Source organism: Pan paniscus, chromosome 13 (genome assembly GCF_029289425.2).
Source record: "Pan paniscus chromosome 13, NHGRI_mPanPan1-v2.0_pri, whole genome shotgun sequence".
Taxonomy (NCBI): Eukaryota; Metazoa; Chordata; class Mammalia; order Primates; family Hominidae; genus Pan; species Pan paniscus.
In genome coordinates, this window is record NC_073262.2 from 105,770,030 (window position 1) to 105,783,590 (window position 13,561).

Consider the following 13,561-nt stretch of genomic DNA (forward strand, 5'->3'; position numbering starts at 1 on the left):
TTTTATGTGTTTGGTGACCCTTCCTTTGTGAAATGTCTGTTCAAGTCTTTTGCCCATTTTTTAATTGGTTGTCTTTTTTCTTATTCAACTGTAGGATATTTTCATATATTCTGTATACAAGAATTTTTTCAGATGTTTTGTGCATATTTTTACTCAGTCTGTTCTTCAGTTTATTTTCTTAATTGCTTTATAGAAGTTTATAAATTTATTAATAGATTATACCTATTATATTAATACATGTGATTAAAAACTAACTTTTCCTTTTTTGGCATGTCAAATAAAACTTTATACAATCTTTGAGAGAAAAAAAAAGATTGCACCACTGCACTCCAGCCTGGGTGTCAGAGTGAGACCCCATCTAAAAATATATATATATTACAAATTGACTAGATTCAGTAGTATCCTTTGGTGGCATAATCAGGACTTTTACTTGTATTAGTTCAGTAATTTTTTTTAGATTTCCTTTATTATTTTCAGGGTACTGGGTAGGGGCAGTTATATAGGGAACTATCTTGATAGATACTCAGTTGGCTTTGTAATTGGGATTTTTTTTTCTTTCTTTGATGACTAGTGAATTTAATGGATGTCAGACTCATTTGTTTTACACTGAAGAACCAAAATACTTTTTGTCATTTAATATAAATAACCCTCAGACTATTTACTTTTTTAGGGTTACTCATTGCTCTATTTATCACTGTAAATATTAGTATTTCAGTGTCTGGGAAAACATTCTTTCCAGTAATTATTTTTTAAAAAAAGAAAAGCTTAGTTTTAAATAAATGATTGCAACATTGCAAACTTAAATTGGTGATACAGAACTTCTCATGGAAACCCACTAAAAATAAAATTAGACTTAGTCATTGGTACCCTGGACATGAGGCAGATATGAAATGTCTAGGACCAGAGAGTAGCTGGCTTAAAAGATTTACTTGAATAACATTCTGTGAGTGATAGGAGCTCCCATTTCTGTTTTTTTTTTTTTTTTTTTTTTTTTTTTTGAGATGGAGTTTTGCTCTTGTTGCCCAGGCTGGAGTACAGTGGCGTGATCTTGGCTCACCGCACCCTCCACCTCCCAGATCCAAGCGATTCTTTTGCCTCAGCCTCCCAAGTAGCTGGGATTACAGGCATGCACCACCACGCCTGGCTAATTTTGTATTTTTAGTAGAGACGGAGTTTCTCCACGTTGGTCAGGCTGGTCTTGAACTCCCGACCTCAGGTGATCCGTCCACCTCTGCCTCCCAAAGTGCTGGGGTTACAGGCGTGAGCCACCGCACCCACCCAGGAGCTCCTATTTCTATACTTGGCAGTTAAAGTCACCTAGGCCACCAAAAGACTGTCTCTCCAGTTACTTCCTCCAGCAAATATAAATAATATTCCTCCTAATATATGGTGACTTCACTTTAAGTAAGGTATGGCAATAGTAGCTCTTTGCATTATCTCTAGTTCCCTTGTTAGGGGAATGCTATGATGGTAATGCTCTCTAGTTTTAGTTACTCTTGAAAGTCTCATTTTATAGTTTAAGATTCATATTTAGTACTTCTAATTATTATTTACAAACACCACTACAATGCAGTCTTAGTCACAGATTCCTGTATTTTGTGGGTCAATTCATGTCTCCCAGAATATAACTAAAATGACATGACCAATATTGCCTTATTTTTCAGCTGTCCTCTGCTAATTGTTTTACAGGTTCACTGTGTTTTATTATAATGGGTCATATAAAATCAGGATGTAAAGCTTATTTTTAATGAAACTGAATCATTGAGTAATAAAAATATTTGGATACTGTTTAAGTAATTTAATATGCAGAATACTTCTTGAGGGTAATTCAGATATTCTTTCCTGGACATTAATTTGACAGATAAGTGATTTATATTTGAGGCCAGGCACAGTGGCTCATGCATATTATCCCAGCAGTTTGGGAGACCGAGGTGGGTGGATCCCTTGAGCTCAGGAGATCAAAACCAGCCTGGACAACATGGCAAAACCCCACCTCTATAAAAAATATAAAAATTAGCTGGGCATGGTGGCATGCACCTGTATTCCCAGCTACTTGGGAGGCTGAGGTGGGAGGATTGCTTGAGCCCAGGAGGCAGAGGTTGCAGTGATTGAGCCGACATTGTGCCACTGCACTCCAGCCTGGGTGACAGCAAGACCTTGTCTCAAAAAAAAGAAAAAAAAAAGGAGATTATATTTAAATGTGGTATTCTTTTCTATTTAAGAAAAATAAATGGTTGAATTTTTCTGTTTATTGGCTTCTTGTTTTTACAGTAATGAGAAAGAAGAACAGGATCAAAAAGAAAAATTGGTATTGATGGAAGACTGTGAACTCATTACAATAATTGATGTAATTCCTGGCAGATTAGAAATCACTACTCAACACATTTACTTCTATGATGGCAGCATTGAAAAAGAAGATGGTGAGGAGTTCTGGAAAAAATAATTTTTGCTGTTCAATAATTAAGTATCTAATTTATCAATCATGAATGAGAAGAGGAAAGCAGTAAGATATAACTGTCTATCATGTAAAGGGAGAAATGGAAAGCCAGTAAGGGATCAAATTTGTTATTCACCAAGGTGTGGAAGGGAATGCTTTTTAAAAATTATCAATGCATTTTTAAGGGTTTGGCTAGAGGGAATTGCTGTAAACTTAAGTTACAAAATACAGTGTTTATTATTATTATTTTTTTGAGATGGAGTTTCACTCTTGTTGCCCAGGCTGGAGTGCAATGGTGCGATCTCGGCTCACTGAGACCTCTGCCTCCCGGGTTCAAGTGATTCTCCTGCCTCAGCCTCCCGAGTAGCTGGGCTTACAGGCATGTGCCACCACGCCCAGCTAATTTTGTATTTTTTTTTTTTAGTAGAGACAGGGTTTCTTCATGTTGGTCAGGCTGGTCTCGAACTCCCAACCTCATGTGATCCGCCCACCTCAGCCTCCCAAAGTGCTGGGATTATAGGTGTGAGCCACTGCACCCAACCTAATACAGTCTTCATTTTATCATACCTTTGTATGTGTACTTATTCCTATAGGCTTCTCATGTCATCCTTTATGTGATAATAAAAGGATGATTAAATCTAAGATGCCAGCATACAGAGAAAAGGAAAACTGTTTCTGAGATGTATTCAGAATTATATTGTATTCTAATGGGAAGGCAGTAGAATAGTTATAGAACTTTAAAATAGTTTAAAAGAACCAGTTTAAATATCCAACACATTTAACAAATGGTTTATATGGTACAGAAATTGAATTCCTTTTTCCTAAAACCTTTTGTCAAGAACTAAGAGGTATTTTCTACTTAGCATGAGTAACTTTATATGGTATCTCAGTCACAAGATTTCTTCTGTTTTCAGGAGTAGGCTTTGATTTCAAGTGGCCTCATTCTCAAATTCGAGAGATTCATCTCCGGCGTTACAACTTAAGAAGATCAGCCCTTGAGATTTTTCATGTTGACCAATCCAACTACTTTCTCAATTTCAAAAAAGAGGTATGTATTATGGTTTCAGGAAATCCCAAAATGCTAGCTTTAAATACGTTTCCAGCTAGTGAGCTCTAATGGAACTTTGGGCTGTATTCTTTTATCAAGACAAAATGTTAGAGGAAAAAATATATACTTTGGGGGCTAATCAGTGTATGAATTTTTGTTGAGATTTATTTATGTTTGAGTTTTGGGGGAGTTCAGTTTTTATATATATGGCTAGATAAAGTAGAATTTTTAGTGCCTCATTACATTCACTTGTGATGTAATATACAATATGTAAGCTATGACAAGATTTATAAAATTAGATTAGTTTCAAATTAAAAAATAATGAGGAATCTATTTCTTCTAGGAATATAGTAAATTCTTAAGTAATGTAAGTTGTTAAGTGCATATGCTCTAAAGCCACATTACCAGGGTCCGTGTACTGTCTCCACCAGTAGCTGTGTAAGCTTGGGCTCATTACTGAGAATGCTTGGGCCTGGCCTTCCTCCCCTCTCTCATTCACTTGAGGTCAGACAGGTATTATTACAGTTTGACAGCTCTCCCCACCTTGCATAGCCCTCCCATTTTCTCTCATAGGCATCTCCCCTAGTAAAATATTTGCATTTTAATTGTGTCTCGGCATCTGCTTTTCAGAAGACTCACATTAGCACACACAATAACTAATTTTCCATTCTTCTGTGGAACCTAGGTTGACTTATTGATGGATTTGATTAAGATGTTTAAAGACCATTCTTCTAGTTTTACAAAAGTCTTTTTACTATTACAAGAAAGTTTTCCTTCATAGGAAAATACAAAGCATGTGTTTTATGGAAAGCTGTGTCATGTAATTAAACTAAGTCTGCCCCTGCTAAGTACTGGGTGTTTGTATAACTTTATTGTCTTTAAAGTACATTTGTATAAAGTAGCTAATCTTTATAACAACCATGAGATTAAATGTGGCAAATTTGGCCAGACACAGTGGCTCACGCCTGTAATCCCAGCACTTTGGGAGGCTGAGGCGGGTGGATCACCTGAAGTCAGGAGTTCGAGACCACCCTGGCCAACATGGTGAAACACCATCTCTACTAATACAAAAACTAGCTGGTCGTGGTGGCACATGCCTGTAATCCCAGCTACTTGGGAGTCTGAGGCAGGAGAATCACTTGAACCTGGGAGGCGGAGATTGCAGTGAGCCGAGATCACGCTATTGCACTCCAGCCTGGGCAACAAGAGTGAAACTCTGTCTCCAAAATAGGTAAATAAATAAGGCAGATTCTGGCTGGGTACGATAGCTCACGCCTATAGTCCTAGCACTTTGGGAGGCCAAGGTGGCTGGATCACTTGAGGTCAAGAGTTTGAGACCAGCCTGCCCAACATGGTGAAACCCCATCTCTACTAAAAATACAGAAATTAGCTGGGCATGGTGATGCACACCTGTAATGCCAGCTACTCGAGAGGCTGAGGTAGGAGAATTGCTTGAACTCTGGAGTCAGAGGTTACAGTGAGCCAAGATCACGCCAGTGCACTCTAGCCTGGGTGACAGAGCGAGACTCCATCTCAAAAAAAAAAAAAAAAAGGCAATTTCCATTATTCCTTTTTTAATAGTTAAAGAAACTATAAGTGAATTTTATAACTTTGCATTTGTATAGCCCTGAATAATTCACAGTACTATAAGGATAGGTATTATGTTTAATTTAATTTATTTGCCAAGATGATTAGTAAATTGCAGAACTAAATTTGAAGTATACTTGAGCAAGTTTTCTAATTCCAAGTCTAATAATATTTCCATTATACATGATAACTTTTGTAAACATACATAGCTTGATTTCAGCAAGTACAATAGAGAAATTAAAACCATAATCTACTATTTATATGAAATGTCCAGAACAGGCAAACCCATAGAGACAGAAATTAGATTAATAATTGTCAGGGCATGGGAAGGAGGCAGAATTGAGAAGTAGCTGTTAGTGACTATGGGATTTCTATTTGAGGTGATAAAAAATTTCTGAAGTTAGATAATGGTGATAGTCACACAACTGTTTGAATATAGTAAAAAAAAAAAAAAAAAACCACTGAAGCCAGGTGTGGTGGCTCATGCATGTAATCCCAGCACTTTGGGAGCTTGAGGTGGGAGGATCACTTGTTGCCCAGGAGTTTGAGATCAGCCTGGGCAACATGGTAAAACCCCATCTCTACAAAAAATACAAAAAAATTAGCCAAGATCACACCACTGCACTCCAGCCTGGGCAACAGAAACTGTCTCAACAAAACAAAACAAAACACACAACACTAAGTTGTATACTTTAAAAGGGTGAATTGTCTCTCAATACAGCTATTGTGACTACCATAATCTTCCAAGTTTGTCTTGATTCATTTTTAAAGTATAAAATGGTGTTTTTTATAGGTTAGAAACAAAATATATAGCCGACTGTTGTCACTTCATTCCCCAAATAGTTATTATGGAAGCAGGTCACCACAGGAGTTATTCAAAGCATCAGGATTGACACAGGTAGGAAATTGTAATAGTCTCTAATGAACTGTTCTGCTCTTCATTTTAAGTAAAACTTGACTTCTTCTGATTTTCCTTTGATTTTTACAACTGCTGTTCTTCCATTCAGACTGATCTTTTGAATTATCTTTGAATCTTCCTTTGTTTCCCTCACACAGACAGTGCCCTCCCTGCCACCTCCTGTATCATTCAGTTCATGGGTATATCCGTTAATAATTTTCTCTTTTTAAAAAATAAGGCTGGGCGCAGTGGCTCACGCCTGTGATCCCAGCAATTTGGGAGGCTGAGGCAGGCGAATCACCTGAGGTTGGGAGTTCAAGACCAGCCTGGCCAACATGGTGAAACCCCATCTCTACTAAAAAATACAAAAAGTAGCCAGGCATGTTGGCGGGCGCCTGTAATCCCAGCTACTCGGGAGGCTGAGGTGGGAGAATCGCTTGAACCGGGGAGGTGGAGGTTGTGGTGAGCTAAGATTCGTGCCACTGCATTGCAGCCTGGGCGACAGAGCAAGACTCTGTCACAAATAATAATAATAATAATAACATGGGTTTTAAAATCTTAATAATAAAAATAATCAATGCATGAGGTTTAAAAAAAAGGAAAAAAGCGCCTGGAAAGGGCCAAAAAATGCCAATTCTCCTACCAGCCAAAGTGAATTAATGCTCTCATGAATTACATTCTTATTTATATCCCAGTGTCACTTGGATTTGTTCTGCCAGGACGCAAAGGAAAGCCGTTGTTTTTGGCTTTCCAGGACTGTTCATAGTCTCTTAATCAGGGTCATTGCTTCCTGGCTGTCTCCTTCCTCCCACAAACACATTAATCTTTCTTAAGTGTTGCCCTTATTCAAGACCCATCAGCAATTCTTTACTATTGCCAGTGAAAAAAGTTTTATTTAATAAAGTACGTTTCCTGTTGCCTCTGCAATAAACTTTATTCTTTAAGTGCTGATCCCTCAACTTGGCACTCAAGAACAATTGGGCTACACCTAAGTATCCTCTGAGGATAATTAATGTAATGTTTCATTAAAATAGTTGGATAGTTTTAATATATCAAGATACTGTTTTTTAATATGCATACTTATGAAAATTTCAATTTGTAACAAAAATTTCTAAGTGGAATAGTCCTAAAATTCGAAATTTTAGGCCACACACAGTGGCTCACAGGTGTAATCCCAGCACTAAGGTGGGTGGATCCCCTGAGGTCAAGAGTTCGAGACCAGCCTGGCCAACATGGTGAAACCCCGTCTCTACTAAAAATACAAAAAATTAGCTGGGCATGGTGGCGGGTGCCTGTAATCCCAGCGACTCAGGAGGCTGAGGAAGGAGAATCACTTGAACCCTGGAGACAGAGGTCACAGTGAGCTGAGATCACGCCATTGCACTCCAGCCTGGGCAACAAGAGTGAAACTCCATCTCAAAAATAAAAAAGTAATTTAAAAAATGAAATAATAAAATAAAATGTGAAATTTTAAGACATTTATTCTGGGCATGGTGGCACATGCCTGTAAACCCAATGCTTTGGGAGGTCAAGCCAGGAGCGTCACTTGAGGCTAGGAGTTTGAGACCAGCCTGGGCAACAAAGCAAGACCTCATCTCTACAAATAGTTTTAAAAATTAGCCAATGTAATAGGGCATGCCTTTAGTCCTAGCTACTTGGGAGGCTAAGCCAGGTAGATAGCTTGAACCCAGGAGCTTGAGGCTGTAATGAGCTGTGATTGCTTCACTGCACTCCAGCCTGGGTGACAAAGTGAGACCATTTCTCTGAAATAAATAAATAAATAAAATAAAAATTTTAAGGTATTCAAATAAAACATGTAATTGAAGAAAAGACAAGGTTTTTTTTTTTAGGAAAGAATTTTTATCAAGACCTAGACTGTGGTATAAGATTTATGTTGAATTTTCTGTTCCTTTTTTAGAGACCAATATTTTAAAAGAAGTAAATTTAGGAAAAGTATATTGATTTATCTCCCTGTTGTACCTTTTTTTTTTTTTAGCCCATTCTTGGTACTGTCAGTAATAGTTACCAATGTCTAAGAGATGTAGATTTTTAAATTTTGATATTGCTCTTTTTTGTGCTGTCTAGAAATGGGTAAACAGAGAGATATCAAATTTTGACTACCTCATTCAAATAAATACAATGGCAGGACGAACCTATAATGACCTTGCACAGTATCCTGTGGTAAGTTTTGCATAAATCTTATAAATGTGGAATTGCCCTACAGTTTTATAAATCACAGAAGTATATACATGATACTTATTTTTTATTTAAAAAATATAAAAACACTTTGGCCTTTCTGTATGTTTTCTACCCAGTTATTTTCAAAAAGTATATAAACATGAAAACTAATTTAAATAAAAGCCTTTTTTCTTTCACTTCCTTGAAAATATCCAGTGGGGCAGGTGCGGTGGCTCATGCTTGTAATCCCAGCACTTTGGGAAGCCAAGGCGGGTGGATCACCTGAGGTCAGGAGTTTGAGACGAGCCTAGTCAACATGGTGAAACCCCGTCTCTACTAAAAATACAAAAATTATCTGGGCGTGGTGGTGCACACCTGTAATCCCAGCAACTCAGGAGGCTGAGGCAGGAGAATCGCTTGAACTCAGGAGGCAGAGGTTGCAGTGAGCCGAGATCATGACACTGCACTCCAGCCTGGGCGACAGAGCAAGACTTTGTCTCAAAAAAAAAGAAAAGAAAAGATTCCAGTGGAATTATAGGAAATAATGCTTCTGGTTATTGAACTAAAGATGAATGGATATTTACAACAGGGAAAAAATATTTTTAGAGACTATCCCTTTTTGTCTTTAGATAACCATTTGATATTAGATATGAGGATATTAGCTTCTCTAGGAAGGAATGTCTAAATTGTAAATTATGGCTCTTTTAGTTTCCCTGGATTTTACAAGATTATACTTCGGAAGAGTTGGACCTTAATAACCCTGCTGTATTTCGAGATCTTTCCAAGCCAATTGGGGTAGTTAATGAAAAAAACGCCAAAGCTATGAGAGAAAAGTAAGTGCTTCTTATTCCTTTTATAAAATACACATTGCTTCTTTGAATTTGTATTGATTTTTTACTATGGCCAACCAAAATTTTTTTTTTTTTACCGTACTACTACTTTTGATAATCAGAGTCTGATAATTACTTCACTAAGTTTTCTTGAAAATAACTTGGTTGCCTTTCAGAAATCTTGACTATACTTGTGTTGATTTCCCTTCATCACCAAATTTAAATTGATATTGCTCAGAATTTCTTTTTACCATGTAATAAGTATGTGCTAAAGAGTAATACATTCTTGAAATTTTTCTTCCCAGATGTTTTAAACTTTATAACTTAATAATCAAACATATTAAAGTATCTGTCTAATATAATATTTGGGTAGATATACAACTTATACTGATGTGTTTTCAGTAATAATGTGAATAAAGAAGAGAGAATGTGTGGCAATTTAGAACATGTCATTTTGATAAGAAGAAGAAGATTTTATAGTTCTGTTTATGATCTACCCTGTCAACTTCTCACAATTAATTTTTTCAAGGCAAGCTGCCCACAGGCAACAGAATAACCTGATTTTAATTTCCCTTTTTCTCCCTGTGAACTTAGGGATGACTTTTGAGTTTTGAATTCTAATAATAAGGACAAAACTATTTTACACATTAACTTAGTTATAGATTGATATGAAAGTAGATGGTACTTTTTTTTTCTACTTTTTCTTTGCAAACCTTCCCTAGGATTTTTATAATGTTTGATATTTGATTTGACTTGATTTACCAGTGGAACTTTGCTGTGTATATATGTATACCATCACTGCCATTAGTCAAACTTTTTTTTCTGATAATAACCAAAAGAAGATTTTATAATTTTTTAAAACAGTGTTCTAAGGAAACACTCATATAAATAACTTATTTTATTGGTAATTAAAGATACAAGTTGTTTTACATTTTAGTGGTACATTTTTGCATAGATACAAATGGCTTTGACCTGAAAACTTTTTTATTCCCCTGAATATTAATGAGTAGTATGTAAAAGGAAATTGGCCTCAGCTTAATGAACCCATTACTATTTTGGTTTTTGAAATTCAGTGTTTATGGCCTACAAAAATCTTTTATTCTTATTTAGATTTTATACACGCTAATTCAGATGTCACCATTCAGACCAATTATGCATGTATCAGTGATAGACCTTGAAGAATCACTGTATATCTTTTGGTAATAATCTGGTTTAGGCCTTTTTCCTATCCACCATCTCTTTTTTCTTTTACCTTTAGATTTCTAGGTATTAATTTTCACAATTCTTGACTGGTTCTTCCTTTTTTTTTTTTTTTCCTGTTACCTTGGCCACAAAAGGATGTTTAATTATCACAGTGCTTTATACTAGCAAAAAAAAAAAAACAAAAAAACAAAAAAAACAAGGAAACAATCTAAGTGTCTAAAAAGTAAAGAAATAGTTAAATTGTGGTACATCTATACAGTATTATGTACCTGTTAAAAATAGACTACTCAGTCATTTGGAAAGATGTCTGTAGAAAATTGTTAAGTGAAAATTTGTTAAATGAAAAATATATTGTTATGAACAATATATGTAGCACTTTTATGTGAAAAATATTTGTATATTAATTCATACATTAGGATAGATATTCACCAAAAAATTTGTGTTAATTATCTCTGGGATGTGGAATTATAGTTGATTTTAAGTTTCTTCTGTTTTGATTCTCTATTTTCTAATTTTTCTACAATGAACATGTATTATTATTGCATAACAAAAACTATTCCAGGCTGGGTGCGGTGGCTCACACCTGTAATCCCAGCACTTTGGGAGGCTGAGGCAGGCGGATCACGAGGTCAGGAGATCGAGACCATCCTGGCTAACATGGTGAAACCCTGTCTCTACTAAAAATAGAAAAAATTAGCTGGGCGTGGTGGCAGGCACCTGTAGTCCCAGCTACTTGGGAGGCTGAGGCAGGAGAATGATGTGAACCCAGGAGGCGGAGCTTGCAGTGAGCCGAGAGCGAGACTCTGTCTCAAATAAATAAATAAATAAATAAATAAATAAATAAAATAAAAATGAAAACTATTCCAGAATTAAGTGTTTATGATATTTTGTTGTTCAGAAAAAAGTATTAAGGAATAAAACTTTTTTCGTTTTCTAGTATGGTATAATGATATGAATACAGAGTTTGATAATGAGGCATATGAAGAAGGATGGACTTTTTAAAAACTGTATTTTCAGAAATAAAATACAAACTTATGCCCCCTTATGTACTTTATTATTGTGGTTTTAAAACTTTAGGATTTTTTCCCCACAGATATGAAAATTTTGAGGATCCTATGGGAACTATTGATAAGTTTCACTATGGTACTCACTATTCAAATTCTGCGGGGGTCATGCACTATCTCATTCGTGTAGAACCATTCACCACCCTCCACATCCAACTTCAGAGTGGAAGGTATGTTTTGAGTAAATGAGCTATTTTTTTATGACTATGTTAGTGTTGAAAACTGTTTGCCTTCATGTCATGTACTGTGTAACATGTCTTTTTTATTCTCCTGTATTAAATTTTGATCAGCTAAAAATAAACTAGTTTGAGAATGAGTCACTCAAACTGTCTCACACAAGTGATTTAAGGAGAATTCCTTTTTCAGTGTTATCCCAGTGTACCTTTGTGATTCTTACTGTTTTGAGGAATCTACCAGAGATTTATAATTAGATCTGATTTAGAGCTAAATCTAAGGCATCACCGGAGAGTCAAACCAATCCAATGCCTATGCCTATGTAGTCCTAAAAATATGTATCATGAGGAATCGAAGGAGGAGCAATAAGAGACTCTTACATTATTACAGCAGCTCAAACAAGTCTTTGATACCACTGTATTTACACTGTGGGTATTATAACTTACCTATGTTGTACATTTTCCTAATCCTAAGGAAACCAGCTTTTCCATGAATCTTCTGTTCCTCAGTAAATCCTCCACATAGCTCCCTATTTATACATGTTTTGTCTCCATGTTGCCTTACTGTTTAACAGCCATTTTGCCTTCCCTACCCAAACCAGAGCTATGTAAATATTGCCTTTTCTGTTCTCTTTCCATGTAGCTTTTATCTCTCACAGTTAGCCTGGGTTCCTTATTTCTGTTTATGTACAATAAGCCTTGGCTTTCAAGAAGAGACTCTGGCCCTCGGATCACTAAACATCCCCAGATTTTACATGTCCCATGTAACCTTTGATGGTGACCTTTGAAGTATTATATAGTCTATTTTTGAAGCTTTGTAAAAATTCATTTAGTCATAAAATTATTAAAAGCTGAAAAGATCCAGTTATACTTTATTGCATCTTTTTTTTTTTTTTGAGACAGAGTCTCACTCCTTCACCCAGGCTGGAGTGCAGTGGTGCAATCTCAGCTCACTGAGATGCGTGTGGTGTGGTATGGTGTGCCACCACACCTGGGTAATTTTTTTGTATTTTTGGTAGAGATGGGGTTTTGCCATATTGCCCAGGCTGGTCTTGAACTCCTGATGTTAAGTGATCAGCCCACCTTGGCCTCCCAAAGTAAGTATCCGATAGAAGATACTTTTCTCTCCATAAGATACCATAAAGTAGGCCAGGTGTGGCATTTCACACCTCTAATCCCAGCACTTTGGGAGGCCAAGGTGGGTGGATCACCTGAGGTCAGAATTTCAAGACCAGCCAGGCCTGGCCAACATGGTGAAACCCCGTCTCTACTAAAAATACAAAAAAATTAGCCAGGCATGGTAGTACATGCCTGTAGTCCTAGCTACTCAGGAGACTGAGGCATGAGAGTCGCTTGAACATGGGAGGCGGAGGTTGCAGTGAGCTGAGATTGTGCCACTGCACTCCAGGCTGGGTGAAGGAGTGAAACTGTCTCAAAAAAAAAAAAAATGCAATAAAGTATAACTAGGTCTTTTCAGCTTTTAATAATTTTATGACTAAATGATTTTTTTTACAAAGCTTCAAAAATAGATTGTATAATACTTCAAAGGTCACCATCAAGAAAGTAAAAACTGGCCAAACATGTTGGCTTATGCCTTTAATCCCCAACACTTTGGGAGGCCAGGTCAGGTGGATCACTTGAGCCCATGAGTTTGAAATCAGCCTAGGCAACAAGGCAAAACCCCATCTCTACAAAAAATAGAAAGTTAGTCGGGTGTGGTGGTGTGCACCTGTAGTCCCAGCTACTTGGGAGGCTGAGGTGGGAGGATAGATTGAACCCAGGAGGTCGAGGCTATAGTGAACCATGATTGCACCACTGTACTCCAGACTGGGTGACACAGCAAAGCTCTATCTCAAAAAAAAAAAAAAAAAGGAAAAGAAAAGAAAAGAAATGAAAACTATACCTGATAAGGGACTTTTATATATTTGTACCTAGAATATATAAAAAACCCTTACACTCAAGGTGAGGTGGCACACACCTATAACTTCAGCTACTCAGGAGGCTGAGGCACAAGGATTGCTTGAGCCCAGGAGTTCAAGTTCAGCCTGGGCAACATAGTGAGACGCCCATCTCTATTAAAAAAAAAAAAGAGGAAGGGGGAAGAGTTCTTATATCTTAATAATAAAAAGACAACCCAATTAAA

General features: G+C 36.7%; 1 protein-coding gene across 2 annotated transcripts in view; it reads left to right on the forward strand.

Annotated features, from left to right (window-relative positions):
• Positions 1–13,561, forward strand: part of NBEAL1 (neurobeachin like 1) — a 208,991-nt gene that overhangs the window by 147,130 nt on the left and 48,300 nt on the right. For both annotated transcript variants that reach the window (XM_057301476.2, XM_034954834.3), the window contains 6 exons: positions 2,272–2,420; positions 3,352–3,485; positions 5,866–5,970; positions 8,056–8,151; positions 8,857–8,981; positions 11,275–11,415. In XM_057301476.2, the coding sequence (XP_057157459.1) occupies positions 2,272–2,420; positions 3,352–3,485; positions 5,866–5,970; positions 8,056–8,151; positions 8,857–8,981; positions 11,275–11,415 (750 nt within the window). The remainder of the gene's footprint in view (positions 1–2,271; positions 2,421–3,351; positions 3,486–5,865; positions 5,971–8,055; positions 8,152–8,856; positions 8,982–11,274; positions 11,416–13,561) is intronic.